At 40.6% G+C, this 27,816-nt stretch overlaps 1 protein-coding gene and 1 pseudogene across 1 annotated transcript; both read right to left on the reverse strand.

Annotated features, from left to right (window-relative positions):
- Nucleotides 1-10,691: 10,691 nt before the first annotated feature.
- Nucleotides 10,692-11,485, reverse strand: LOC150086592 (protein lethal(2)essential for life pseudogene; annotated as a pseudogene).
- A 9,513-nt stretch (nt 11,486-20,998) lies between these two features.
- On the reverse strand, nt 20,999-22,936 carry LOC150086593 (heat shock protein 68-like). Its single transcript, XM_090371475.1, has one exon. The coding sequence runs from the start codon at nt 22,893-22,895 to the stop codon at nt 21,000-21,002; it is 1,896 nt and encodes a 631-aa protein (XP_090227601.1). The 5' UTR covers nt 22,896-22,936; the 3' UTR covers nt 20,999.
- Nucleotides 22,937-27,816: the final 4,880 nt, after the last annotated feature.

Here is a 27,816-nt window from a genome sequence, read left to right on the forward strand (position 1 = left end):
CAGAACATTTCAATTACGATATAAAGGTTGTTTATCTCAATACATGCACAACAGGAAGGAGTCCCCCGGGGCTCAGTATTAAGTGCAACTCTTTCCCTTAGGGTGAACAATATTAAGAAGGTTATACAAAATCCGTGGTTTTCATCCTGAACCAGTCTTATATTTAAATAATTTTTCTCTACCTGCTGTTCAAATTTTCTCCTTTCTAAGCTTAACACTAGATATTTCATGAACATATAATAAAACTTCGGAATAGCCGCCCCTCAAAACTCAATGTCATGTGCACAATATCTTCAGTGACCTGGAGAGTTGTCAGGTGCACATTACTACAGTTATATAAAACTTTTGATTAGATTTCGATTAGATTATAGATCTCCTGTTTATGTTTCAGGAAGAAAGAGCATGTACAGCGCCTAGATACCATTCACCATAGTGCTAATCGGGTTGCTCTAGGAGCCTTTAGAACTTCATCAATTTAGAGCTTGCATAAAGATGCATGTGAACCTCCGCTGCGTCTTCAACGAGATTACCTACTTTGCATGTTTGCGGCAAAAATATACAGTCAACCATCACACCCAAACTGGTCCATTATTCATGATCCACTATGGATGAACAATTATGATTGCAGACCAAATGAAAATAAACCAGTAGAACTGCATTTCAGACACTTAGTTCGAGTTTGGGAAATACATTTCCATCACATTTCTGCAATAGATATAAATTCGGAAACTCCTTGGTTGCCTACTATACCTTTGTCCATACGATATCTTACAAACTGGAAGAAAAAGGGCTTATCTCCAATCATTCTACAGAAGCTCCACGCGCTGCTCAGTTTTTAAAATTGAAAAAATCATCAGGTTACACGGATTGATCAAAATCGAACAACTCAGTAGGCGCGGCAGTAGTTTTTCAGGAGTGCAGTACGTCTGTCTCCTTGCCTCACGTTTGCAGTATTTGCACAGCAGAACTGTAAACTAGTATTGGAAGGTATTATTGAGCACCAGCTTCTTCCTGCCATAATCTACATTGATTCCCGTAGTGCAATAGTACCTTTGCAGAATAATAACTATTCCTCAAACTCTGTGTATAACCCCCATGTGGAAGTCCTGGAATACGACACCTAGCACACTGGGTGACCACCCAGGTGTGAACCAATGTAAGCAGGGGTCGAGGTGTGGCACCCACACCACATGGAGGAATGCCGCCTCCCTGTTACCAGGCAACACTAAGTGGTAAATGACTCAACTAGGCAATACCACGACTTTTCTTATTGGAGGCTTGATGGGTGAAACCCATGCTTAGTCTCCAGAGCAAAGCTCCGCAAACCCTCCCTATCTCTTTCATCATGCGGTATGATTGATGTCTTTTGAGGTAAAATGGACATCATGGCATGGCGAGCTCCAATATTCCTTATATTTCGAGGATACAGCTGTAAAATGGTGTTCGCAGGTTGCCTGCTAGTTAATACACTGGACTGAACCTATTGGTAACTCTCTTGGAGACTTCCAGATCAGCTAGTGTATAATCTCGCTGCCTCTGCCAGAGAGCGACTGGAGAGAATCCAAGTAGTGTGTATGAGGGGATGGGGCATGGTCGAGGCCACATTACGCCATGGATCTGGGTATATTCTTACCATGTGCACACCATATCCAAAAATTTCATTATTTCATACATCATGCCTTCCCCTCCACACACTTTTTCTTACTGTTGAATAAACTATGAATTGTCAAAATAAAAGAGCACACTTATCTGCAAAAAAAATCTAAACTCCCAAACGCTTGTTCATTTTACAAATATACGTGGTCTCGGCTCTAATCTCAATGATGTTCGTTTCCACTTACAGTCTACCAAACCCCCATGTACGTTTTTGAGAGAATCTCAGTTATCGGTTGATTCTACCACTGCTCATCTCAGTGGTCCAAATTATTCACTGTATGACTCCTTTTGCTTCAAAGGTGGTATTTGTGCATATATCCGTTTTGATATTCCCTGTCAGAGACTTGGTAATTTTAGAATTTCCTCTTTTCAATATTCTCTATCTTAAAATCTCTCTATGTCATTCTGTAGAATTATCTGTTTCCACTATCATTCTCCCAACTCCACAAATCACTTGAATCTTGACTTTAAACTTGAACTCTTTTAAACTTGACTTTCTACAGTCCAACTTTCCTAACAGTGAGGTAATTTCCTTGGTGATTTCAATGTCCACAACTCTAGCTGGCTTCCGTTTTCTGGTCGAGTTGCTGAGGCTTTTGCAATTACTAATGACCGCACAGATTGTTAATTTTCCTACCAGAATACCTGACAATAGTAACCATACAGCCAACACGCTTGACTTTTCTCACAAACAACCCTTCTAAGTACACGGTCGAAGTAAGTGGTCCTCTAGGCACCTCAGATCACAGGTTGGCGATGGTGTGTTCTCACAATGGAGCCTTTATCTCATGACCATTCCCAACCATGTATTTGGTATTACAAGAATAAAAAATGGGATGATGTGAGATTTTTTTCCTTTCCTTGGACGAATTACCGTTTCAAAACTTCTGATGTAACTTTTACTCGGGTCGTATCAGTGAAATTATTCTTGTAGTGATGAAATCCTTTATTCTATACTCTGCCTTAAAATCTCGTCCTTGATCTAAACCTTCATTTTCCAATAAATATGCTAAGGCTGTCCAAGAGAAGAATGTTGCAAATCGTAATTGGCTTGTTTCCAAACGTTCAGTTTCATTTTCTGTCTACATCAAAGTTCCCAACAATTGTAAAGCAGTTATTAACCAGTCCAAACTAGATTTTTTTCGAGCAGGCTAAGAGTAGAAAACATGCTTCTTGCCCTAATGGTAGCCAAGCATTCTGGTCTCTTCCGAAAGCTATAGGTCCCAATTTCTGCCCATTCCTGCTCCACCTCTGTCAAAACTAAATGATTCTGTGCCGCTTCAGCTAAGGATCAAATTACTATTTTAGGGTTGCCCGTAAATTGAATACATTAACCCGTGTTTGTGAATTGCGTATGTTCTATAGTCGATTTGCCTGTTTTCTGGACGAAAAAACTCCACTTTCTGTGGAGAAAAACCTTGCTATCTACACCTGGAACCGACTAACTGAGGCAGGGAGTGAAAAAAGCCCATTAAAGTTCCTCACCCCATCGACGGGATTCGAAACAGGGCCTTTTCCACCCGGTGTTGTGAGGATGGTGACGATGCCACTGTGCTACCCGCGCAGACCCATCAGCTAAGGATATAGCTGACCACTTAGATTCCTATTTTTCTTCCAGTTTACCAAGATCATTAATTTTTTATTAATGATCAATGGTAAACTGCCTGAATAATGCTAAACTGCCTCCCACCATTCCCAACATGTGCCATTCAATGCCTCCTGTGGTCTTCTGTCAAAAGGATGTCAGAAGGATTTAGACGAATCTTGATGTTAAGAAAGTTCCAGGTCCTCATGCAATATCTCCACTTGTTCTCAAAACCTGTGCTCTTGAACTTACTTCTGTTCTATGCCAACGTTTTTAACTTATTCCAAGGTGTTTTTCCTTCTGCTTGAAAATTTTCTCATGTCCAGCCAGTTCCTGACAAATCCCTCCCATGCAATTATTGTGCCATTGCAATTACAATTACTTCTACTCTTTCTAAAGTAAAGGAGAAGTCAATTAACTACCAACTCTTAAACTATCTAGAAACCTTCCATCTGATCAACGACCACCAGTATGGATTCCGTCGGTGTCATTATTCTGGCTTATGTTACCCACCTATAGACAAATTCAATTGAAAAGTTCGGTGAAGCACAAGCAGTTGCTATTGACATCTCAATGGCTTTCGATCGCGTTTGGCAAAAAAGTCTTCTAAACAAGCTTTCATCTTATGGTTTGTCAACTGTTTGTTTGTATTTGGATATCCAGTTTTTTCTGACTACTTACTGAGGATGATGGTAGATGGTTCTCTGTCTTCTAACTACTCTGCCAATGCTGATGTCCCCCCCCCCTATGGTTCAGTGTTTTCCCGACTCTTTTCGTCTTATATATTAATGACCTGCTTCTATTGATAGGAAATTTTATCATAGTTTTGCTCATGATAGAATATTGCATTCCACTTTCCAGTTTGAGAAACCTTGCCCTGCTTCAACTTCTCGATTATCTGCTACCAATTCCTTAAATTCTGATCTCTGAGATTCGTAGTGATGATTTCGTAGTGAAGAGCAGATGGACTGCTCTGATTCAAACCAAACTACGGACTTGTGCTTGGTATCATTTTGCTTTTCTTGAGATCTGTGCAACACAACAACACGCACCTTCCCGATTATTCGAAATTCAAGCAAAATACAAGAAAACGACATTGAAGTCATCCCAACTGGCACTCCCAGCCAAACGGAAGACACTACACCGAAATATGGGACTAACCCAAAACCGACCTAAGAGATCAGCAGAGGCGGAGGACCAAAACCTGGTCACCAAAAGGAAAAATAAAAAATATTGAAGGTCCCGAAAACTAAAACAGGACCTCAAAACCACAAAAATTAAATCAATTAGAAAGGCCCGAAATGTCGCGCTCATAATAGAGACTAACGCAAAGAAAGATGCCAATGCAATAATCTCTAACCCAAAAATTGCTACCCTTGGACTATCGGCTGAACTGCCAAGAAGGAAAGGACCCTCGATCACAATATACGACGTGGACAAGGAAATACCACCCAGTCAACTGGCCACAGAAATCATCACTACGAATCTCAGAGACATTCTCCAAACCAAAGCCTGGTACAACCCAGGTATTCAACGAATTCAAGAACAGGATCAAATAACAACTGGGTCGTCGAGCTGGCCCCAGCAGCATGGCAGGTGTTGAAAAACCACACGAGATTATATATTGAATGGGGATCCCATCGATTCAGAGAGCACGTAGTCGTTTCAAAATGTTTCAGGTGTTGCAAATTTGGCCAACGTTGGACCCATTAGGGGCCTAACGGCCCATTAAAGTTCCTCACCCCATCGACGGGATTCGAGTCAGGGCCTTTTCCACCCGGTGTTGTGAGGATGGTGACGATGCCACTGTGCTACACGCGCAGACCCTTCAGCTAAGGATATAGCTGACCACTTAGATTCCTATTTTTCTTCCAGTTTACCAAGATCATTAATTTTTTATTAATGATCTTGGTAAGCTGCCTTCCACCATTCCCAACATGTGCCATTCAATGCCTCCTGTGGTCTTCTGTCAAAAGGATGTCAGAAGGATTTAGACGAATCTTGATGCTAAGAAAGCTCCAGGTCCTGATGCAATTTCTCCACTTGTTCTCAAAACCTGTGCTATTGAACTTACTTCTGTCCTATGCGAACTTTTTTAACTTATTCCAAAGGTGTTTCTCCTTCTGCTTGGAAATTTGCTCATATCCAGCCAGTTCCTGAAAAGGGTGACAAATCCCTCCCATCCAATTATTGTCCCATTGCAATTACAATTACTTCTACTCTTTCTAATGTAAAGGAGAAATCAATTAACTGCCAACTCTTAAAGTACCTAGAAACCTTCGATCTGATCAACGACGACTAGTATGGATTCCATCAGTGTCATTATTCTGTCTTATTTTACCCACCTATGGACAAATTCAATGGAAAAGTTCGGTGAAACACAAGTATTTGCTGTTGACATCTCAAAAGCTTTCATCTTATGGTTTACCAACTGTTTTTTTTTTTTGTAATTGGTTATTCAATTTTCTCTGACCACTTACTGAGGATGATGGTAGATGGTTCTCCGTCTTCTAACTACTCTGCCAATGTTGATGTTTCCCTTGGTTCAGTGTTTTCCCGACTCTTTTCATTTTATATATTAATGACCTGCTTCTATTGACAGGAAATTCTATCCATAGTTTTGCTCATGATAGAATATTGCATTCCACTTTGAGAAACCTTGCCCTGCTTCAACTTCTCGATTATCTGCTACCAATTCAAGTACAGGTCACTGTTGAACAAAAGCCGAGAATTAGGGTTGAATTTGAAAGTGTCTGCAATTCTGCCCAGACACGATAGGAGGGAGTATATGATGAGAGCCTTGTCGATCAATTCGGCCCTCCCTGGAAAGATTGTGCAAGGCTCAAGGGGTAGAATTTTTTTCAGCCTGGACTGTACTTGTTAACAGGAGAGATTGCTTCTACAGGGATGGGATACACTTAAATAGAAAGGGTGCAAGAACATTTGCTGATTCTATCGAGGCAGTGTTAGGTGGGTCGGAAAACTGCTAGCTTGGGGGGAGACAAAGACTAATGACAGTAGCCACTGGCAGAGGTGAAAGAGATTCTTGCACTGCTTCTATTAGAATGAGCAGAAGCCTGAAAAACAAGATGCATGATATTTCAGAGACTGCTGGGAGCCATTGCGGTACAAGTAAACACATGGGTTGTGTTAGGGTAGCTAAGAATAGAAACAGGTGCAGGTATATTTGCGTGTACACCAATGCTAGGAATTTAGTAAACAAATTTGATGAATTTGAGGTATTGCTCAAAACATCAAAGGCCGATATTGTTGCGATATCAGAGACGTGGTGTCACACAGAAATAAGGGATGCAGAACTGTAATTTGGGGAGTACAAAGTCTACAGAAAGGACAGACAGGATAGGAAGGGGGGAGGAGTTATGCTATTAGTTAAGAAACACATAAAAACCAAGGAAGTGAAGCCAGTCGACATCCCTGGACAGTGCAGTATTGAGTCAGTTTGGTGTGACATAAGCATTAGGAGATCAAAATTGAGAGTAGGAGTGTGCTATAGGCCTAATGACTCTGATGAGTATAATAAGGAACTGCACAGGGAAATAGAGTGGGCCAGTAAATCAGAGAGTCTTATAATGGGAGATTTTAATTTCCCAGATATTGACTGGAATTTGGGGGCTGGTCACTCGCACACTAGCAGGGCTTTTGTGGATTTATTGGATGATTGTTTTCTACATCAGCATTTTCGGGAGGCAACTAGAGGGAGTAATACTCTTGACTTGATTATCAGCAGTGATTCTTCATGCATTAAGAATTTGCAGATAAATGAACCACTAGGTGGCAGTGATCACAGTGTGCTGAAGTGGGATTTACTCAAAGAGGTAACTACCATTAGGGGTAAAGGGAAGGGTTATTGCTTCCGTAAAGGCGACTACGATGGACTGAGACAGTATTTAAATTGTATACAGTGGGACCAACTGATGATGTTACCAACAGCAAATTCAAAATGGGAAGCATTCAAAGAACTTATCTTGGAAGCTACTAGGCTTTACATACCAACTAAGAAATATTGTTCAAGGTTTAGGCCAAAATGGATGTCAGATGAACTAATGAGGCATATGGCAGAGAAGAAAAATGCATGGGATACTTACAAATTAACACATGACACAGAAGCCTATGATAGATACAAGTTCATATGCAACCAAGTTACAAAGGAGGTTAGGCAGGCGAAGGCAGATTACGAGAAATCCTTGGCAAGGGATGCAAAGAAAAACAACAAAGAGTTCTTTACTTATGTAAACTCTAGAAGGAAGGGGATGAATCAGATTGGTCCACTTGATATTGATGGGTCAACTGTTGATGATCCTGCTCAGGTAGCTAACAAACTAAATGAATATTTTGCATCGACATTCACACATGAGGAGTTATTCAGCAAAGGGAATGCCAGAGGTGTATTCAACTCTAGCAGTAAGCTACAGAATCTTGAAATAACTGGGAGTAAAGTGGAGGAGAAACTGTTGACGATAAACACAAGAAAGGCACCCGGAGTGGATGGGATCTATCCAGTTATATTAAAGGAGGCAGCAAAGGAAGTAAGCAAACCCTTAGCCATAATTATGAGAGCTTCCTTGGACTCAGGGGAGGTACCCATAGACTGGAAATGTGCAAATGTGACCCCAATTCACAAAGGAGGATCAAAGGCTGACACAAGTAATTATAGACCTGTGAGTTTACCTTCTGTTCCAGGAAAATTAATGGAGGCACTGGTTAAAGAAGCACTGCAGGATCATTTAGACAAGACTTCAGTTATAGCTCAGACACAGCATGGTTTTGTTAAGGGGAAGTCTTGCCTGACCAATTTGATTGGATACTATGATGCAGTCACAAAAGAACTGGATGCAGGGAATAACTTTGATATTATATACTTGCATCATAGAAAGGCTTTTGATACTGTTGCACATGGAAGACTGCTACACAAATTGGAGCAGTGTGACATTGGAGGCAAATTGCTGCTATGGATAAAGGGGTGGTTGAGGGGGAGAAGACAGAGAGTGGTAATCAATGGACACTGCTCATCGTGGACTGATGTTATTAGTGGAGTCCCTCAGGGCTCAGTGTTGGGTCCATTATTGTTTTCTGTATTTATAAATGATATTGATGATGGTATATTAAGCTTAATGTCCAAGTTTGCAGACGATACAAAGGTAGGCAGGGTTGTCAAGGACACTACTGACACTATGCTGCTGCAACAGGATCTGGAAAGGTTGAGCAGATGGGCTGAGAGGTGGCAAATGAAGTTTAACATTGACAAATGTAAAGTACTACACATGGGAAACAGCAACCCCAGAGCAAAGTATCAACTCTGTGGTACTACACTGACAGTGGTAGAGAATGAAAGGGACTTGGGGGTGGTTGTGCAGGCGGATATGAAGTTCTCTGAGCAGTGCAGACGGGCTGCAAGAGTAGCTCATGGAGTATTGTCAATGATATACAGGAATTTTACCAGCAGGGATAAGGAGGTGATTATTCCCATGTATAAGGCAATGGTCAGGCCACACCTAGAGTACTGTATACAGGTCTGGAGGCCTCATTTCAGGAAGGATGTAGAGCTGCTGGAACGAGTATAGAGAAGGGCAACAAGATTAGTGAATGGAACAAAGGGGTGCTCTTACGAAGAAAGGCTTAAGTTTTGCAAATTACAGTGTCTGGAGACTAGGCACCAGCGAGGTGATCTGATAGAGGTGTATAAAGCCTTGAATGGTTTAAGCATGCTCAATGCTGATGGCATTCTTCCTCTAGCTTAGAAAAATCACCTGAGAGGGCATAAATTCAAATTGAGGAAAGACAGATGTAGTACAGACGTGCGGAAATTTGCCTTTAGCCAGCGGGTGGTTGGTTGGTGGAAAAGACTTCCATCCCTTGTAGTGGAGGTTGATAGCCTAAATAAGTTTAAGGCTCAGCTGGACAGGTATTTTGAACGAACAGAGGGGTGAAGTTGAAGTGGTTATTTTTTATTTATTTTACTTTATTTTTTTTGGCTGATGCTGCATAAGCTTGCTTTCTTGCATCAAATGCCTCTACTAATGCTAATGCCTTAAATGCTGATCTCCAGGTAATTCTCCAGAGAGGCAAAGACAACTTAATTGATTTCAATCCTTCTAAAACTGAATCCTGTCTTATATCTCGAAAAAGGATTCTTCTGCTGTTATGCTTAGCTTCAATGACACTCCGATTTCCATGCAAGATGATATCTCTCTCTCTTGGGGATTACCCTGACTTCTAATCTCTCTTGGCATAAGCACATTACAAATATTTCTTCCTCTGAATCTAAAAAAGTTGGTTTTCTCTTTCGTTCTTGGTTACTTTATTGTAAGGTTCATAGGTACACGCAGGTTCGCTAACTTTACAATCCCTTCACGGCACTAAGTCAGGGGGTTCTTCGAAACAGTTGTTCACTTTGTACAAATCGCAAATACTCCCTACCATGGAATATTGTTCACACATTTGGGGCTGTGCCCCCAAAACCTGTCTCAGGCTTCTATTCAGAAGAGGGCATTTGGGTTAATGATTTCTCTAACAGAGTCTTCTCACTCGCTGTCTCATAGACGTTCTGTTTCTGCTGCATGTCTTTTCTACGGATACTTCCATAGGATCTGTTCTTGTGAATTGGCTTCTATAATTCCCACTCTCTCTCTTTTAAAGCAGTCCGAACACGTGCCTCAATCAGTCAACATTCTTTTGCTGTCCAACTTCAAACTAAAAAAAACAAACCAACTTTTCTTCTTCTCATTTATTCATTCAACTTCCATTTCTGGAACAACCTTTCTTCATACGTATTTCCTGAAAATTACAAGCTACAGAAGTTCAAGGCTAATGTCAACAAATTCCTTTTTTCGTCTTCTCAATCTCCATCCTATGCATGGTTTTAAGTACTACAGGTTCTAATGTCTTTCGTGTTTGGAGTTTTCATAAAAAAAGAAGATAGAAAAATTCTTGCACAATTTTTTTACGTTTGAAGAAAGGGAGCGTTCATACGAGTCTTGACCGTAGTAAATACTGAAAAGCAACCAACACACTGATAAATTCTCCACGATATAAAAACTTCACATTTGGTCCTGTCCTCTTTTTAGGTGCTATTTGATTTATTTACCTTAAATATATAAACGATACTTTCCTTTTTCGCGCTTACGGTTTAATTCAAAATATTCAAAGCACAATTCAAAAAATCAAAGCACAATTCAAAAAATGAAATATTTTATTTTGCATAAACTAGTTATGTACAAAATTCGTCCATCTCCACAAGATGGCGTGCCAATCACTACAATACAGTATATAGTACAGAACGCATTAATGTAATACGTAATTTATAATATTCAAGAAATATAAACAAAACAAGAAGTTAAAAATAACCACAGTCTTTAATTCTATCGTACATTCTCTATTCACTCTTTTCTTCCAGCTTTTCTCTTGCAAGTAACATATCAGGCAGGTTTGTAACATTTAATTATTAATTTTAACTTCCCATAAAAAAATGTATGTGCAATATTCGAGAAACATAAAATAAGCAGGAAAAACTAATCTTTTAGTTTATCTTACATTATTTCTATTCGCTCTTCTTTTCCTCTTCCTGCTGCTTTTCTCCTGAAGTAACTGAAGGAGTTTCCGTTATCGTTACAGGAACAACCCTCTCGTTAGTCTTAGGAGGTTCGAGTGCTTTCTTAGGGGCCTGAATAGTTAGAACACCGTCGCTGCTAAGTGAGGAGGTCACAGTCTCTGGTTCGGCCTCGGGGGGCAGCATATAACGGCGAGTGAACTCTCGAGAAATGTAGCCGTGTTGATCCTCTTTCTCCTCGTGCTTGGCGTGAATCACCACACAGTTGTCTACAGTCTTCACGGACACTTCGTCGGGGGAAAAGTGGCTCACGTCCACCATCACCTGGAACTTGTCCGGGTCATTTATCACTCGAGAAACACCCCTGCCTTCCGGAACGCTCAACTGTCGTCTCGGCCTTAATCGAAGCCCGCAGTAAGGAAACGGTGACACAAAATCTTCCGGTAGCATTCCAAGGCCGAAATGCTGATCGAAGAGACTAGGGGGGAAGTCCCACGCGTTCCACCAGTTACGGCCCAACAACGAAGCGACCAAACTCGGCGACAAAGCCATTAGTAGCGACCCGGGGAAATTTTAAACTTGACAAAAGCACAAAAACCTACAACTAACTTGCAATTTGTTTGCTAGTTCCACTTGAATCGCGACTATTTATATGAACTGTTATCGTGTCCAGAATGTTCCAAGTGACGCAACAGGAGAATCGTTCGCGATTTGCTGTCGCTAGGCAACTGCACGTACAGACTAGAATTTTCTAGTATGCTCTGCAGGTGTGACGTCAGACACGCTATTTGTTTATTTTGTAAAATAATATAATTTTGACAAGAACAAGGGCAAAATTAATAATTTAAAAGGAGTAAAAAAATGAGTTGTGTAATTACTCGCAGTTTATTTTTGCTCTTTGGGTATTCAATATTGTATTCTGCGTACATCTTGAATTGCTTCAGTGATGACGTCATTTTATTATTCGGAACTGGTTCTTGTTTTAATTCAGTGAATGCTTCTTTTCTCATCTAATTGTGCTGATTAATTTGTTGTCATTCGTTTTGTGCATAATCTGTGTTGTGGGTGCATGTTTTTCTAAATCAATTCCCTTTGTTTTTCTGTACACATATTTAGTTCGTGTTAACTAAATATGTTCATTCATTAATTAAACACATTTAATTAATGGATGATCGTGCATAAACGCACTATCATCCATTTTTGAAATCATTTCGCTTTTCTTTTGTTTTATTAATATCTTTTAAAATTATCTCTTGCTTTTTATTCTTAGTGTTTTCGTTTTTTTTTTTTTTTTTTTTTGTTACCATGAATATGATTGTAGGAATGAAAAACGAAATCGTAATCTCCGATGTAAGTGGGAAATTATGATTTTTTTTTAGATTTTGATTAATCTATAAATTAGTATTTGATACATGAACTAAATGATTTTTTTAAAAAAAATTAATAGAAATATTTAGATTTATTAGCAAAAGTTTAAAAATTCGGGTTGAAAATAAACTACCAGCATAGGCAAATAATAAACAGACAGGTGCCTTTTATTTTTTAATAATCCAAGCTTTTAAATTCGTAATCAGTTGATATAATAAAAGACAGTTATCAGTACCTGTCACGCCAAAAAATATCACAAAACAAGGTCATGTAGGGGTCGCTGCGATCTACTGCTAGCCACAAGCTTCTAGTACATTCGCCTGGGATGACATTCTAGGAGTTTCCAGTTGTTATTACGATGGAAGTTTCTAGAAACGTGCTTTGGTGTATAACGGGTGCCGATGGTGGTGAAGTAGATGAACAGTTCGAGTAGTTGTGTCGAGAAACTCTTGATTATTTCAAGTACTTCCAGTCCCTTAGTCCAAGATGGTGTTGTCATACTCTGTGAAGCCAGTGTTAGTCCGTCGCTGCCCAATAATCGTGAAAATCGGGATTCGTTGTGTGTGTGAAGAATGATGTGGACAATTTCCGGATGTTGCGGACTTTTCACCAAACGAAATCTCAGTGCAGGTCGTCGACGATTGTGTGATGGTTCATGGCAAGCACGAGGGGAAAGACGGCGAACACGGTTTCCTAAGTAGACAGTTCACCCACCGTTGTGGTTTACCAACGGAAGTTGACCTCCAGCCTGTTTCTTCTTCTTCCCTAAATCAGAACGATGTTTTGACTGTGGAGGCCTGAAGAAAAAATGTTGAATCCTCGAAGTAGAACGAAAGGGTGGTTCCCATAGTGATGTAGGAAACTCCCATCAGAAGAAGTACAGCAAGAAAGTAAGGCAGAATAGACAGAATGTGATTGAAAATCCTGTTTGTGATACGTTTTCTGTGTCATTGATGCTAATTTCCGATTTGTAAAGCTTTTTGTTTTCGAATAAAATTATTTTCTTTTTATTTTGTGTTTGTTTGCTTCCCTTAGTATGTATGTATGTATGTATGTATGTATTTAACTGTCGAAGGGTGGCACCCGGACATACATCCATCTCCACCAATTTATCATATAACATATTCTCAAAATGGCCTGTTAGTGTAAGTGTGTGTGCACGTGTGTGTAATGTGTTATAAGTCAAACAGGCTACTCTGCCACCAGGTGATAGTCCATTGGGAAATTACCACCTGGTGCCCATCCCTGGCACGAGGAGCTATGCCTGGATCTATTAGCTCTGGCTGTGCATATTGCACCTAAATCCCGCACCCACCAGTAAGGGTGCAAGACTGGTGGGTGCCAGCAGTCCCGCTCCTGGGGTGCCCACACCCAAGAGCCAGCAAAAAAAAAAAAAAAAAAAAGCACCAACTAGGAGAATACATCTTACTAGTGAGTGCAACAATCCCGCCTCATGGTCATTCCACAAGGCCAGCCAAAAAAAAAATAATAATAATAAAATAAAATAAAAAATAAATAAATAAAAAAAAAATTTCTCCCCGCCTCCAAGACAGAATGCCTATCCATCCAGAGGAGGGGAGGAAAAAAAAAAAAAAAAAAAAACAGGTCTTTAGTCAGTATTAGTAACAACATGTATACTCCTCCTTTTATTAAATGTCAACCTGCAAAACCGTTGAAATTCTACAAAATTCCTTTCATTAGACAGCCAAATTAATTCAGAACCCCTAATAAAATTAGGTACCAAATTAAATAAGTCTAATCTAAATTCATCATACAAATTGCATTCACATAAGATATGATCCCATGTTTCCAACCTTCCACAAACACAGTAAGGATCTTCCACTAAACTAAACTGATGCAACTTACTTTTTAAGGAACCATGCCCCGTAATCAAATATGAGCATTCCATACTTGGATAAAACCAGCGATGCAATTTGTTATTAAAATTAAATTCGACACTAGGTATAAATAAATAAGTTACTCTACCAGTACTACTGGAATCCCAACGGTCCTGCCATAATTTAATTAATTTCACCAAAATTTCTTTCTTCTGTTTGCTGACTGCAGAAGAAACTTCATTAGTAATCCCCAGAAATGTAATTTGTGTATTCCTTTTCTTATAAAATAACAAAAAGCTCTATACACGACTGTTAAATCCAAAGGCAATACCCCCGCAATCACCTGTAGAGCATTAGTCGAAACAGTCTTACAAACACGCAAAATAGTTAACAACATTATTCTTTGTATTGATAATAGTTTTTGTTTAAATTTTACATTGACAGTACGAACATACCAAATTGATGCAGCATACGACACAATCGGAATAAAAATAGCTTTATAATATAGATACAAAATGCGTTTACCTAATCCCCAATCTTTTCTGGTAACCCTAACTATAGAAGCAGTGTAATTTTTTATTTTCCTACTTAAATAATTCAAATGTTGGAAAAATAATAACTTGTCATCCAAGATAACCCCTAAATATTTTACCTGGGAAACAAGAGGAATTTGTTTACTGTTTACTAATAATCGAGGTGGTCTGTTGTAGTCTAATTTTCCTTTTAATAACATCATGACAGTTTTAGAAGATGAAATTTTTAGTTTATTTAATGTAGCCCAATCAGTCAAATCCTGAACAATAACTTCCATTCTACTTTCTAATACTGCTCTAGATCTTCCTGTCACGCACAAAACCAAATCATCAGCATAAGCCACCTTATAACAATTAGGGACTGTTCTACTTAACCACTGGTTTAAGACCAGATTCCATAAAATAGGACCCAACACAGATCCTTGTGGACAACCGCGATCAATAATTCTATTAAAAGTTAAATGTTGGGATCTTATAATAATCTGTCTATCCATTAAATAACTTTTAATAATTTGGTATAACAAATTGGGACAATTTAATTCTCTTAATGAAAAAAGCACACTTTGATACCATACAGTATCAAATGCTCCTTCAAAATCTATGAATAATGCTAACACATATTTCTCACCAGAATTTACACTAAAATTAATCAAATCGCGTAGGGCATCCTCTGTTGAACTATTTCTCTTAAAACCATATTGATATTTAAAGAGAAGATTTTGTTCGTTGAACAATTTCTCTAGCCTTAACAACAACAATCTTTCCAATATTTTGCCCAAATTTGCTAACAAAGAAATGGGTCTATAACCCCTAGGATCAGTCAACAATTTGCCAGGTTTTTGTAATAATTTTAACAGAGATATTTTCCAAAATCCTGGAAAAACTCCTTTCAATAAACACTTATTATACATATTAACCATTATTTCTGGACACAAGTCAACAAACTTTTTAACACAATTATTTTCAATCAAGTCCAAACCTGGTATTTTATTATCCCCAACCTTAGAACATACAAATTTCACTTCATCAATATTAAGCTTCCCTTAGAATGGTTACCTCTAGTATTAGTTTTAATAATTAAAATTATAATAATAATAAGATTCTTTATTAACATAAATTTTATACAATAATGATTCCGTACACAGAAATCCAGAGGAATCTTACAATTTGTTGTTTATACAAGTGATTTTGTTTTATATAAAAATAAAAAAAAAAAAAAAAAATATATATATATATATATGTATATATAATAATAATAATAATAATAATAACTATATAATAATTAATAGATCAAAGCAAAGATGATAAACAGAATGTAAAATGAATGAAGTAGTAATTACAGCGAAAACGGACTACAAGTTGAGCAGAACATGAAATGACATCGGCTAGCTAAGATCGGCACTTACATAAATGTCCTTTACAAACAGCAAGATGGGCCAAGATGCCATCGCGATATGCCTTGTCTATAGTCCACAGGTCGATGTCGATGTTGAGCGAGTTGAGAGTGTCCAGAGTCACATTAGGGAAGTGTCTTTTGAAATTCTGTAACCGCTGGAGCCTTGAGCACAGGGAGGGAGTACTACGGAGATGTCTGCCTGGCAAACGCCAACCAATCGTGTTCCAGATGTTGATGTGATCCTGCTTAGCTGAGCACAGATGAAGGAATGACTTTATTTTTAGCACATGGGCTCTGTGGACTATGGGCGTATATTGCAGGTTGCAACAGAGGGTAGATTTAGATGTTGTGTAGTTCTGGTGCGACCACAAGTTGGCCCACTTCAGCACCCAGAATTCGAGGCCCCACAGTTTCCTGAGGCTGGTGGGTGGTGCCGCCGACCAAACTTCCACGGCATAGGAGAGCACACTACAGAAGTAAGTAACAAGTTACTTCTTGATTATTTTCTTATTGTGCGTTTTGCAAAGATCAATTTTCATTCCCCAGAACGCTCTTAGGGCTTTGGAATACTGTGCTTGGATTTGTTTTTTATATGTGAGGTTGGCATCAAGGATTACTTCTAGGAATTTGACGCTGTCTGTGGGAGTCAGGACCTTTCCTGCCAATTCCGGAAGTAGAGAAGATGCAGTATCGGTAGAAGTCATTCGACTTGGCGTAAAGATGAGATAGTTTGACTTCTCTGGATTGACTGACAGGCCAAAAAATTTAGCATACTTATAGAACGTATTTAGGTAGCTGTTTACAGATTCAGAGGCGGTTTGTCTTTCTTGTGCATCACCAACATGGCGTTTGCATGGCAAGTAGCAAACAATATCATCAGCATACGATAGGAAGGCTGGAATTTGATCCATTAGTGGAACGAATATTGCTGCAAATAACAAGGCTGAGAGACAACCACCTTGTGGGATCCCGACTTCGACGCTTTTAGTGACTGTAATGCCATCACCTTTGAAGTGAAGCATTCTCCTAGATAACAAATTATGGAGGAAGTCGAGCATATTTCCGGATATCCCGTAGAATCTTTCAAGTAAGGCAAGAAGGGGTGTTATCTGGACTGAGTCGAAAGCAGCTTTCATGTCCAGAAAAATGGTGTGAAGATCTTCGTTGTCATTCCAGGCCTGAAGTATTTTCTGTGATAATGACTGTAGGCAGGTTACGGTAGATCTATTAGGCATGGCATAATGGGTATGTTCTGGCCTATGCGCAAAGATTGCGAGTGCTACATCATTATAGATGCACTTCTCGAGGCATTTCAGGAAGGGAGAGGCAATTGATATTGGCCTGAAGTCAGCCGGTCTTTTCGCATGAGGCTTTTTCGGAACTGCCACGACTCTGTATGCTAACCAGCTTGAAGGTACAGTACCTGTGCAAATTTGAGAACTCTGTTGTAGAGTTGAGTGAGCTCTTTGCTGATGAAATAAGAAGCAATTTTTAGACTAAAAAGAGGTATTGCGTCAATTCCTATGGTGGACTTGTCAGGTAGAGAATTTATTATTTTTATTAGTTGTTCTTCGGAAATTTCTGTATTACTAGTAGGTGAAGAAATGTTAAACGCTTCGTTCCAAGGATATGCTTCGGACTCACGGTGATCTCGCTTAATACGGAGCACATGCTCACACCATTCCTGGACATCTAAAGATAGAGGGGTGCAAGTATGACTAGTGGACCACACACGTTTTCCCCTGGATAGCCGGCCATTCATGAAATTGTCAATAGAAAATTGTTTCCTCTTCTGGAAATCCATCCTTGCTTTGGAAAATTTGGTGTATGACTCTTGTGAAGGCGACTTCTTGTAAGAGGCATGGGCTGCCTGTTTTTCCCTAAAGGCCTTGGTCAGGAAGTCATTCCACCATGGCTTTGAGTGGGGACTTAGGATGCAAGTTTTGGACATTGCAGACCTTGTAATGAATTCCATCCATCTCGAAAGCCAGTAGGCAGCCTCATTTATGTTAAGCTCAGCCAGTATGTTCCATGGGTAAAGTTGGAAAAGGGTAGTAACTTTTCCAATGTTGATGTATTTGGGATTGTATATTCTCCTGACAGTGTTTGTAGTTTGTACTTTTCTACGTTCATCCTTAGGTGCCTGCATAGATATCATCGCAGCAATCGGAACATGATCGGACGGGAGGAAGTTCTCAGTTATGGTCAGGGTTTCCTTTACTAAACAGTTTGAGAAGATGCGCTGCAGGGTGGCATCGCCGTGTGAGGGAGGAACATGAATAAGACCAATGCCCATATCCGACATGTTCGATGACAGAGTATCTAGGAGCTTCGTTGTGGCTGGCAGTGGAAGATTAAAGTCGCCGAGGATGATGAGCTTTTGCCGGTGATTGGTTGTGGATGACAGCCATGCTGTCAGATTAAGGACAGAATCCTCAGAAACTGGTGGGGGTAAATACACGGCACACACAGAGATCGACAAACCAGCAAATCGGTAGATTCCAAGAACAGCTTCTATGTCACTTCCAGGATAAGTGTATGCCTTAATCAGGGGTAGTGAACTCCTTTGACAGATTGCTACACCGCCACCACGTCTCCCAATACTATTAGCAGCCAGCGTGTGATAGCCAAGATTTGAGGTGAAGGCGGAAATTTCCATTTCATCTCTGAGCCAGGTTTCAATCAGAATGACGAAGTCGTAGTCTGAGCAGGAAAGCAAATCAAGTAGGCCATCTAATTTGTTTTTGACACTCCTGATGTTTTGTAGGAAACATCGAATTATTATTTCGACAGAAGGTTGTACTATGATGAGATTACTCTTGGAACCGTATTTGCTTTTCACATAATAATCTGAAATCTCATCCCGGGATCGATGTCGCGTTCGATGAGCCCTCTTACTGGATATTCTGACTGGAATGCGATCGGTCCGATGTTCGCTCGTCATCTCCACGTTAGACATCCGTAAGTTGCACTCGCTCTCGGATATAATTTGGGAGACTCCGCTAGAGAGGACAGGTAGCTACGCTGTTGTAGTTATGCCTTGTTGTGGAATGGGGTTCGGGCTTGATAAGTTCTTGGTCTTTGGTGTCCCATAATACGGCATTACCAACAGCCCTCTGGGCCAGTATTCGGCATTCAGGTATTGTTGGTAATTAGACCCATCAATCTGAATCCTAAAGGAAGCGTAAGACGGATGCTTGGTATTGATTTTGAAAGGCTTACCGGGTATGCCTAGTTCCATCAACAGTGCCTGAATTTCTTCAACTTTTGTCAACGGATCCAGCCTGCTAATGAAGATATTTGCATGAGTATTGCTAGTGGCTTGGCGATCTCGTATTCTGAGGCTAGTGTTAACTACTCTCGTGCCAATCAAGGTGGTGGTTTTTCTGTTTCTGGAATACCGTTGGCGCGGGGATGCTTGCGGCGGTTGAGGTTGAGGTCTGGGCATCTGGCCTTGCTGTGCTCCATTCATGCCTGCATTGTCAGAGTTCCTTTTCGTTGATTTTAGCATGGCGCTATAGGCGCTGTCTTTAGAGAGTGTAACTATATCCGTTTCGGATGGTAGGGATGACTCAGGTGTGGGAGATGGGCGTTCCAGTGGGCCCGGACAAGGGAGCCTAGTGTTCACGGGCAAGAGACCTTGTAGTAGGCTCAAGGACTTTCGTTGATAATCTTCGAGCTGGCTCAGACGTTATTATGAATATAAACAAAAGCACTTATTCCTTCAGCATATCTGCGTCTTGCGCCTACTCAGAGAAACGCGAATTGGGGTGTTTCTAATAAATAGTGCTTCGCAGTTTGAATATTTAAAAATTTTAATAACAATTTGCACGAGGTACCTTTAATTATCTGTTGACGTCATCTACAAAAGGTTTCTTGTTTTCTGACCAGCGAGTGTGCTTCTTAATGAGATAAGTTTTAACGCATCCTAACATACCGTACGATATCTACCATTCTTTTTTAAATTTCTGAAAGAACTTTTCCCATAATTTTTTATTAGTGAATCTGACTTTCTGTATAGGTATACTACAATAAGTTCAATTCTTTTCAACGTTTTTTTTAACATTAAGGGGTCACCACGTGCTACACTCAATACCTCCAACGGTGTGGTTTCAGAATAGGACCTCAATGTCTCACAGGAGGGAATTGCAGGATCAGAAGGCCACACAAAAGATGTTATAAGTGTCAGTAATTCGGAAAATTTCAAACAATGTCGAGGTAATGCAATACGCCCAAACTGTGGACCAAAGGAGCATGCCCAAGCTGACTGTAAATCGCTGTCCTCAATTTGCTCCAATCATAAAGGCCCAATAATCTTCATTCAATCACCCAACAGAAGGTTGGGTGATTGCCTAGTTTGTACTTATTCCAGCCTACTGACGCTCAATATGGTAATATTCGTGTATTTTCCATCATGTAAACTCCTCTGGCCCTATGTTTTGTTTCGTGGTGCAGAATAAAGGGGAAATTTATTTTAGGTCTGATACCTACTACTAATGAAGCTGCACTTCATTCAGATATATAAACATATATTTTTAGCATTATAGAATGCGATGCCATCTCAAGATTCTAGTTTCTTTAAGTTTCTTCTAGTTTCTTCTTCATTGGATGTTGGGACCTTTGAAATTAAAAAAAAAAAAAAAACTCAGAATTGTTCCTCAATAAACAAAACAAATGGTCAAAAAGCCTATATTTTTCCAAACCAAACACAATAAATGTTCTAACCTTAGTTACACAAAGTGGAATGTAGCAACGAAAGGAGTTTGCCAACTTCGAAGGCTAAAGAGTGGAGTTTAAAATTTATATTAAGGAACCATGTTACATACACTATGTAATAATAACATGAAATGTCTGAGCCCAAATTGAAAGCAAGTTACACAACGCACAAGCTGAAAATTCATTTAAAAAAGTTTTATTTTTTAAAAGTTACAACACAAAAATTGAACACAAAATATTTACATGCAGTTGTATTTAAAAAATTACAAAATCTCCGTATATACTCTGAATAATAAATAAGACTAGATGATAGTTCTTGAAACGTAGCACGCACACAATGTCAGTCTACTTCCTCTACAGTAGGTCCACTCTTCCGTCCCCTAGTACCGGAAGATCCCTGATGAAGTTTGCTCATCACCGGAGAGCACTCCGACTGGACTTCCTTCAGTTTGAATTCGAACTCCTCCTTCTCCGCCAGACTGTTGTTGTCCATCCAACTCACCACTTCGTCACACTTCTTCGTTACTTTCTCCTTGTCCTCGGCCGACAGTCTGTCACCCGCATCGTACACGGCCTGCTTCACACTGTACACGTAACTCTCCAGGCTGTTCCGAGCAGCGATGCGCTCGCGCTGCTCTTCGTCTTCTCGCTGATATTTTTCGGCATCGGACAGCATACGGTCGATCTCTTCTTTTGACAGCCGACCTTTGTCGTTCGTGATGCGGATGCTCTCCGACTTTCCCGTGCTACGGTCCTTTGCCGACACGTGCAAGATTCCGTTGGCATCGATGTCGAAGGTGACCTCGATCTGAGGAACCCCTCGCGGCGTAGGAGGAATACCAGCCAGTTCGAATCTGCCCAGTAGATGGTTGTCCTTAGTTAAAGCGCGCTCTCCTTCGAACACCTGGATGCTCACGCCCGGTTGGTTGTCTGAGTAAGTGGTGAACGTGTTGGACGTTTTGCACGGGATCCGAGAGTTTCGTTCCACGATCTTGGTCATTACTCCTCCGGCAGTCTCGATGCCCAAAGACAGAGGTGCTACATCTACTAGAAGCACATCTCTGATGACGTCACTAGTGTCACCGGTTAAGACCGCGGCCTGTACGGCTGCTCCATAGGCCACAGCTTCATCTGGATTGATGGACATGCACAGTTCCTTGCCGTTGAAAAAGTCTTTGAGCAGTTTTTGGATCTTCGGGATGCGAGTAGAGCCCCCCACCAGCACGACATCGTGAATCTTGCTCTTGTCCATCTTGGCATCCTGCAGTGCCCTCTCCACTGGCTCCAAGGTACTTCGGAACAAGTCTATACACAATTCCTCGAACCTTGCTCTCGTGAGCTTTGAATAGAAATCAATACCTTCGTAGAGAGCGTCGATTTCGATTCCTGCTTCCGTGCTACTTGAAAGTGTCCTTTTAGCACGTTCGCAGGCAGTTCTCAGTCGGCGCAGAGCACGTGGGCTGTTTCGGAGGTCCTTTTTGTGCTTCCTCTTGAATTCCTCCACGAAATGGGTCACCATTCTGCTGTCGAAGTCTTCCCCACCGAGATGGGTATCACCGGCAGTTGAACGCACTTCAAACATGGAACCTTCGTCTATTGTCAGTATGGACACGTCGAACGTGCCTCCTCCAAGATCAAAGATGAGAACATTTTTCTCTCCGTGCAGGTTTTTGTCTAGTCCATAGGCAAGAGCAGCTGCGGTGGGTTCGTTAATGATCCTTAAGACATTCAGTCCAGCAATCGCCCCAGCATCTTTAGTTGCCTGTCTCTGCGAGTCGTTGAAGTAAGCGGGCACCGTAATGACGGCGTCTCTGACTTTTGAACCCAGGTAAGCTTCCGCTGTTTCTTTCATCTTCGTCAGAACCATGGCGCTGATCTCTTCGGGATTAAAGAGTTTATCTTCTCCTTTGTAGGTGGCTTTAATTCTGGGTTTTCCCCCTTCGTTGACCACCATAAATGGCCAGTGCCTCAAGTCCTGTTGTATTTTAGGGTCGTCGTATTTCCTTCCTATGAGCCGCTTTGCGTCAAATACGGTATTCTCCGGGTTGAGGGCGACCTGCGCTTTGGCGGGATCACCGATGAGGCGTTCTGTGTCCGTGAAGGCGACGTAGCTCGGAGTGGTCCTGTTACCTTGATCGTTAGCGATGATCTCCACCTTCCCGTGTTGGAAGACTCCCACACAAGAATAGGTGGTTCCCAGATCGATACCGATAGCAGGTGTCGTTGATGAGGACATTGTAATCACTATTCCAGAAGAAAATGAATCGTATAACTTTAATCACCAGGAGCACGCACTATAAAGAGTAAAAGCTACCAAGGCTTCCAGTCACGAGTATACTGCCATCTACCAGCCGCGCATGCTATATATACTTGTAGGGAGGTGTTCTCGAAGGTTCATGAATGAGCGTGAACGTGTGACGTAGCGTTGTTACAGCAACTAATCGCTGGCAAGCAAGAGAGCAGTGACGTGTTCTTTGTACCGCTTGACTGCCTTGTGTGATAATAAGTAGAAAATTCTAGATGTTTCTGGCAAGACCTACAACAGTGTAGTGATATGTTGTTGTTGTTATGGGAGTTTAAAGGCATTTTTTATATAGGAAAATGAAAAATTTTCATAAGATCAGAAAAGATTGCTTTATTCAAATTTGCTTCAGAAAGTTGAAAAATTCGAAAATATTTGCCTTGTCACCAATGAGATTCTCTAGAGTTATTGGTTTATCAAGATTTACCAGTGATAGCAGGGTTGATGTTCTGTCTTGTCTATAGTAGGGGCAGTCAATGAGTATGTGTTTAACAGTCAGATTTATAGAACAATGTGGACACTGTGGTGGATCGTCTCTTCTAAGTAAATAAAGATGGGTATGAACTATTCTTGCCTTTGATAGGACTACTTCTTCTCGTCTTGATGTACGGAGCGCCAAATCTTCGGATCGTGTTTAAATTGAAAGAGTTTATTATTTGTTTGAGAGTGCCAGATTGTTGTCCATTCTGATAAGCTTGAATAGTTAAGGCAAAGTCTGATGGCGGAACAGGGATATTAATTAAGTCTAAGCTAGTTGTTTTGCGGCTTTATCAACCAGTTCATTGCCCAAAATACCAGAATGCGCTGGAATCCAACAGAAGATGAATGAAGGCTGGATCTGATTAATGACCTGTATAGCCGAAGCAGAGAAGTACGATCTGCACCCTATGTTTGGGCGGATAAAGCTTTGAGTAGGTTTAACTTTTTTTAGAGAGGAAGTACGCACATTTTTAATATGATATATAAAATTTAACTTGTTGTCAAGGATTAATCCTAGAAATCTGATGTTATTAGTGACCGGGATGGAGACATTAGAAATTCGAAGTTCGCGATCCGGATGAAGTTTGCGCTGCCTACAAAAATGGACAGCAAATGTTTTCTGCTGCGAGAGTCGATAGCCATTGCGGCTAGCCCTCTGTTGTATTTTATTAAGTGATATCTGAAGCTGCTGTTCGATAGACCTCATATTTTGGGAATGGCAGGAGATGGAAAGGTCATCTGCATAACGATAAGTTTCGACTATATTTGGAAGCTGTCTTGTAATAGAATCTATTCTAAGAGCAAACAGAGTGGCACTCAGTACTGATCCTTGTGGAACACCTTCTTCCTGCATGAACGTTGCAGAGAGGGCATGTTGGTACTGAACTTGAAACGATCTCGTATGTAGGAAGTTTTAAAGAAATATAGGAAGGTTGCCCCACAGACCAAGGGAGCAAAGATCACTGAGTATGCCATGCCGCCAGGTGGTGTCAAAAGCCTTCTCTATGTCTATTGAAACCATTAGAAGATGCTCACGTTTAACAAAGGCATTTCGAATGGCGAATTCAGCCTTAACCATAAGATCTAAGCACGACCTATTTTTACGAAAGCCATATTGACTATGGCTCATTAGATATTCTGACTCAATGATCCAGACGAGCCTTCTGTGGACAATCTTTCTAGGATTTTGCTGAGGCAGCTTGAGAGAGATATCGGTCTATAGCTATGGAGATTGGTTGGATCTTTCCCAGGCTTTAGAAATGCCAAAACAGTAGAGTGATGCCAGGAAGCTGGAAAAACATTTTCTGAAAATATACGATTGTAAAAAACCAGCAGCAGGCGCAAAGCTTTGTCATCAAGATGTGGTCGCATGACATAATAAACCCCATCTGGCCCTGCAGCACCATTGTGGGCTGTTCTAATAGCATGTAAAAGTTCAGAGTATTGCAGAGGTTTGTTATATGAAAGAAGGCGTGCAGTTTGAAAGTTAATAGCATGCTTTTCTTTGGTGTTTTTAATTCCTTTGAATGATGTAGAATAGGCTGAGATTTCAGCAAACGTATTGCCTAAAGCATTAGCAGTATCTAAGGGACTGGATAGGTCTTGCCCTTTCCAGGAGAGGATTGGAGAAGGTATAGTAGGAAACTTACCAGACATCTGTCTAATTTTTTTCCATATAGTTTTCGGATCAGTGTTTCTGTTAAAGGTCGATGCAAAACGGGTCTAGGATTCTTTCTTGGCTTGCCTTTGTACAAATCGTGCTTTTGCTCTTAGCTTCTTATAATTAATGAGATTGGTTGTGGTTGGACATCGCCGAAATAAATTGCAGGCTTTAATTTTTGCTTTCTTTGCTTTTGTGCATTCCTCATTCCACCAGTAATTCTAGCATTAGCATTAGTAGAGGCATTTGATGCAAGAAAGCAAGCTTATGGAGCATTAGCCAAAAAAAAAAAAAAAAAAAAAAGAAACCACTTCCACTTCACCCCTCTGTTCGTTCAAAATACCTGTCCAGCTGAGCTTTAAACTTATTTAGGCTATCAACTTCCACGACAAGGGATGGAAGTCTGTTCCACCAACCAACCACCCGCTGGCTAAAGGCAAATTTCCGCACATCTATCCTACATCTGTCTTTCCTCAATTTGAATTTATGCCCTCTCAGATGATTATTCTGAGCAAGAGGAAGAATCCCATCAGCATTGAGCATGCTCAAACCATTCAAGGCTTTATACGCCTCTATCAGATCACCTCGCTGGTGCCTAGTCTCCAGACGCTGTAATTTGCAAAACTTAAGCCTTTCTTCGTAAGAGCACCCCTTTGTTCCATTCAGATCAACTTGTATCTACCATAGGCTTCTGTGTACGTGTTAATTTGTAAGTATCCCATGCATTTTTCTTCTCTGCCATATGCCTCATTAGTTCATCTGACATCCATTTTGGCCTAAACCTTGAACAATATTTCTTAGTTGGTATGTAAAGCCTAGTAGCTTCCAAGATAAGTTCTTTGAATATTTCCCAATTTGCATTTGCTGTTGGTAACATCATCAGTTGGTCCCACTGTATAGAATTTAAATACTGTCTCAGTCCATCGTAGTCGCCTTTATGGAAGCAATAACCCTTCCCTTTACCCCTAATGGTAGTTACCTCTTTGAGTAAATCCCACTTCAGCACACTGTGATCACTGCCACCTAGTGGTTCATTTATCTGCAGATTCTTAATGCATGAAGAATCACTGCTGATAATCAAACCAAGAGTATTACTCCCTCTAGTTGCCTCCCGAACATGCTGATGTAGAAAACAATCATCCAATAAATCCACAAAAGCCTTGCTAGTGTGTGAGTGACCAACCCACAAATTCCAGTCAATATCTGGGAAATTAAAATCTCCCATTATAAGACTCTCTGATTTACTGGCCCACTCTATTTCCCTGTACAGTTTCTTGTTATACTCATCAGAGTCATTAGGCCTATAGCACACTCCTACTCTCAATTTTGATCTCCCAATGCTTATGTCACACCAAACTGACTCGACACTGCACTGTCCAGCGATGTCAACTGGCTTCACTTCCTTGGATTTTATGTGTTTTTTAACTAATAGCATAACCCCTCCCCCCCTTCCTATCCTGTCTATCCTTTGGGTAGACGTTGTACTCCCCAAATTCCAGTTCTGCATTCCTTATATCTGTGTGACACCACGTCTCTGATGTCCCAACAATATCTGCCTTTGATGTTTTGAGCAATACCTCAAATTCATCAAATTTATTTACCAAACTCCTAGCATTGGTGTACACGCAGGTATACCTGCACCTGTTTCTATTCTTAGCTACCCTAACACAACCCATGTGTTTACTTGTACTGCAATGATTCCCAGCAGTCTCTGAAATATCCTGCATCTTGTTTTTCAGGCTTCTGCTCATTCCAATAGAAGCAGTGCAAGAATCTCTTTCACCTCTGCCAGTGGCTACTGTTAATGTATTCGTCTTTGTCTCCCCCCAAGCTAGCAGTTTTCCGACCCACCTAACACTGCCTCGATAGCATCAGCAAATATTCTTGCACCCTTTCTATTTAAGTGTATCCCATCCCTGTAGAAGCAATCTCTCCTGTTAACAAGTACGGTCCAGGCTGAAAAAAATTCTACCCCTTGAGCCTTGCACAATCTTTCCAGGGCCGAATTGATCGACAAGGCTCTCATCATATACTCCCTCCTATAATGCTTGCGACCAGGGGGATTTGATAATGGTATTGTCCTAGGCCACTTTTAGATGTGACGTGATGTAATCTGTTACATTATCAATATTTTGGAGCTGGATTTTTTTCTCATCAAGAGAGATTGGTGATCGAAATTTAGCCCAGTCTGCCCGATCAAATTTCCATTTCCTGCGGGGTTTGTTTGAAGGAGTCTTTGATATTAAAAAATTGCATATTATTGGAAAGTGATCACTGCCCATAGGATCATTTTAAACATGCCACTGTATGCTTGGGACCAGCACTGGAGAACAAATTGAGAGATTTATTGCTGAGGGGTGTCCAGTTGGGAGTTGTATGTGAGTGTGTGCACCAGTACTGAGTATGGTAAGGTTTTGCGACTCTAGAAAGCTTTCAATTAGTCGACCCCGTCTGTCTAGTTTAGGATCGCCCCATAAGGGGTGGTGCCCGTTAAAATCCCCTAATATACAGTGAGGTGGAGGTATCTGTATGAAGAGATCTTCAATATCTTTTAAAGAGTAAGTATGGTTTGGTGGTAGGTAAATTGAGACAATTGTTAATTGATGGAGCTGTATCTGACTGTTTTTTGAAGGTGACTGGCTTATTACGTTCCAATTTTTATTTGTCTTTTTTGAAAACTGGTCGACCAGTATCCATTTCTTCTTCTTCAGCGTA

This window comes from Mastigoproctus giganteus, chromosome 4 (assembly GCF_048544385.1).
Source record: "Mastigoproctus giganteus isolate SK-2022 chromosome 4, ASM4854438v1, whole genome shotgun sequence".
NCBI classification, from domain to species: Eukaryota; Metazoa; Arthropoda; class Arachnida; order Uropygi; family Thelyphonidae; genus Mastigoproctus; species Mastigoproctus giganteus.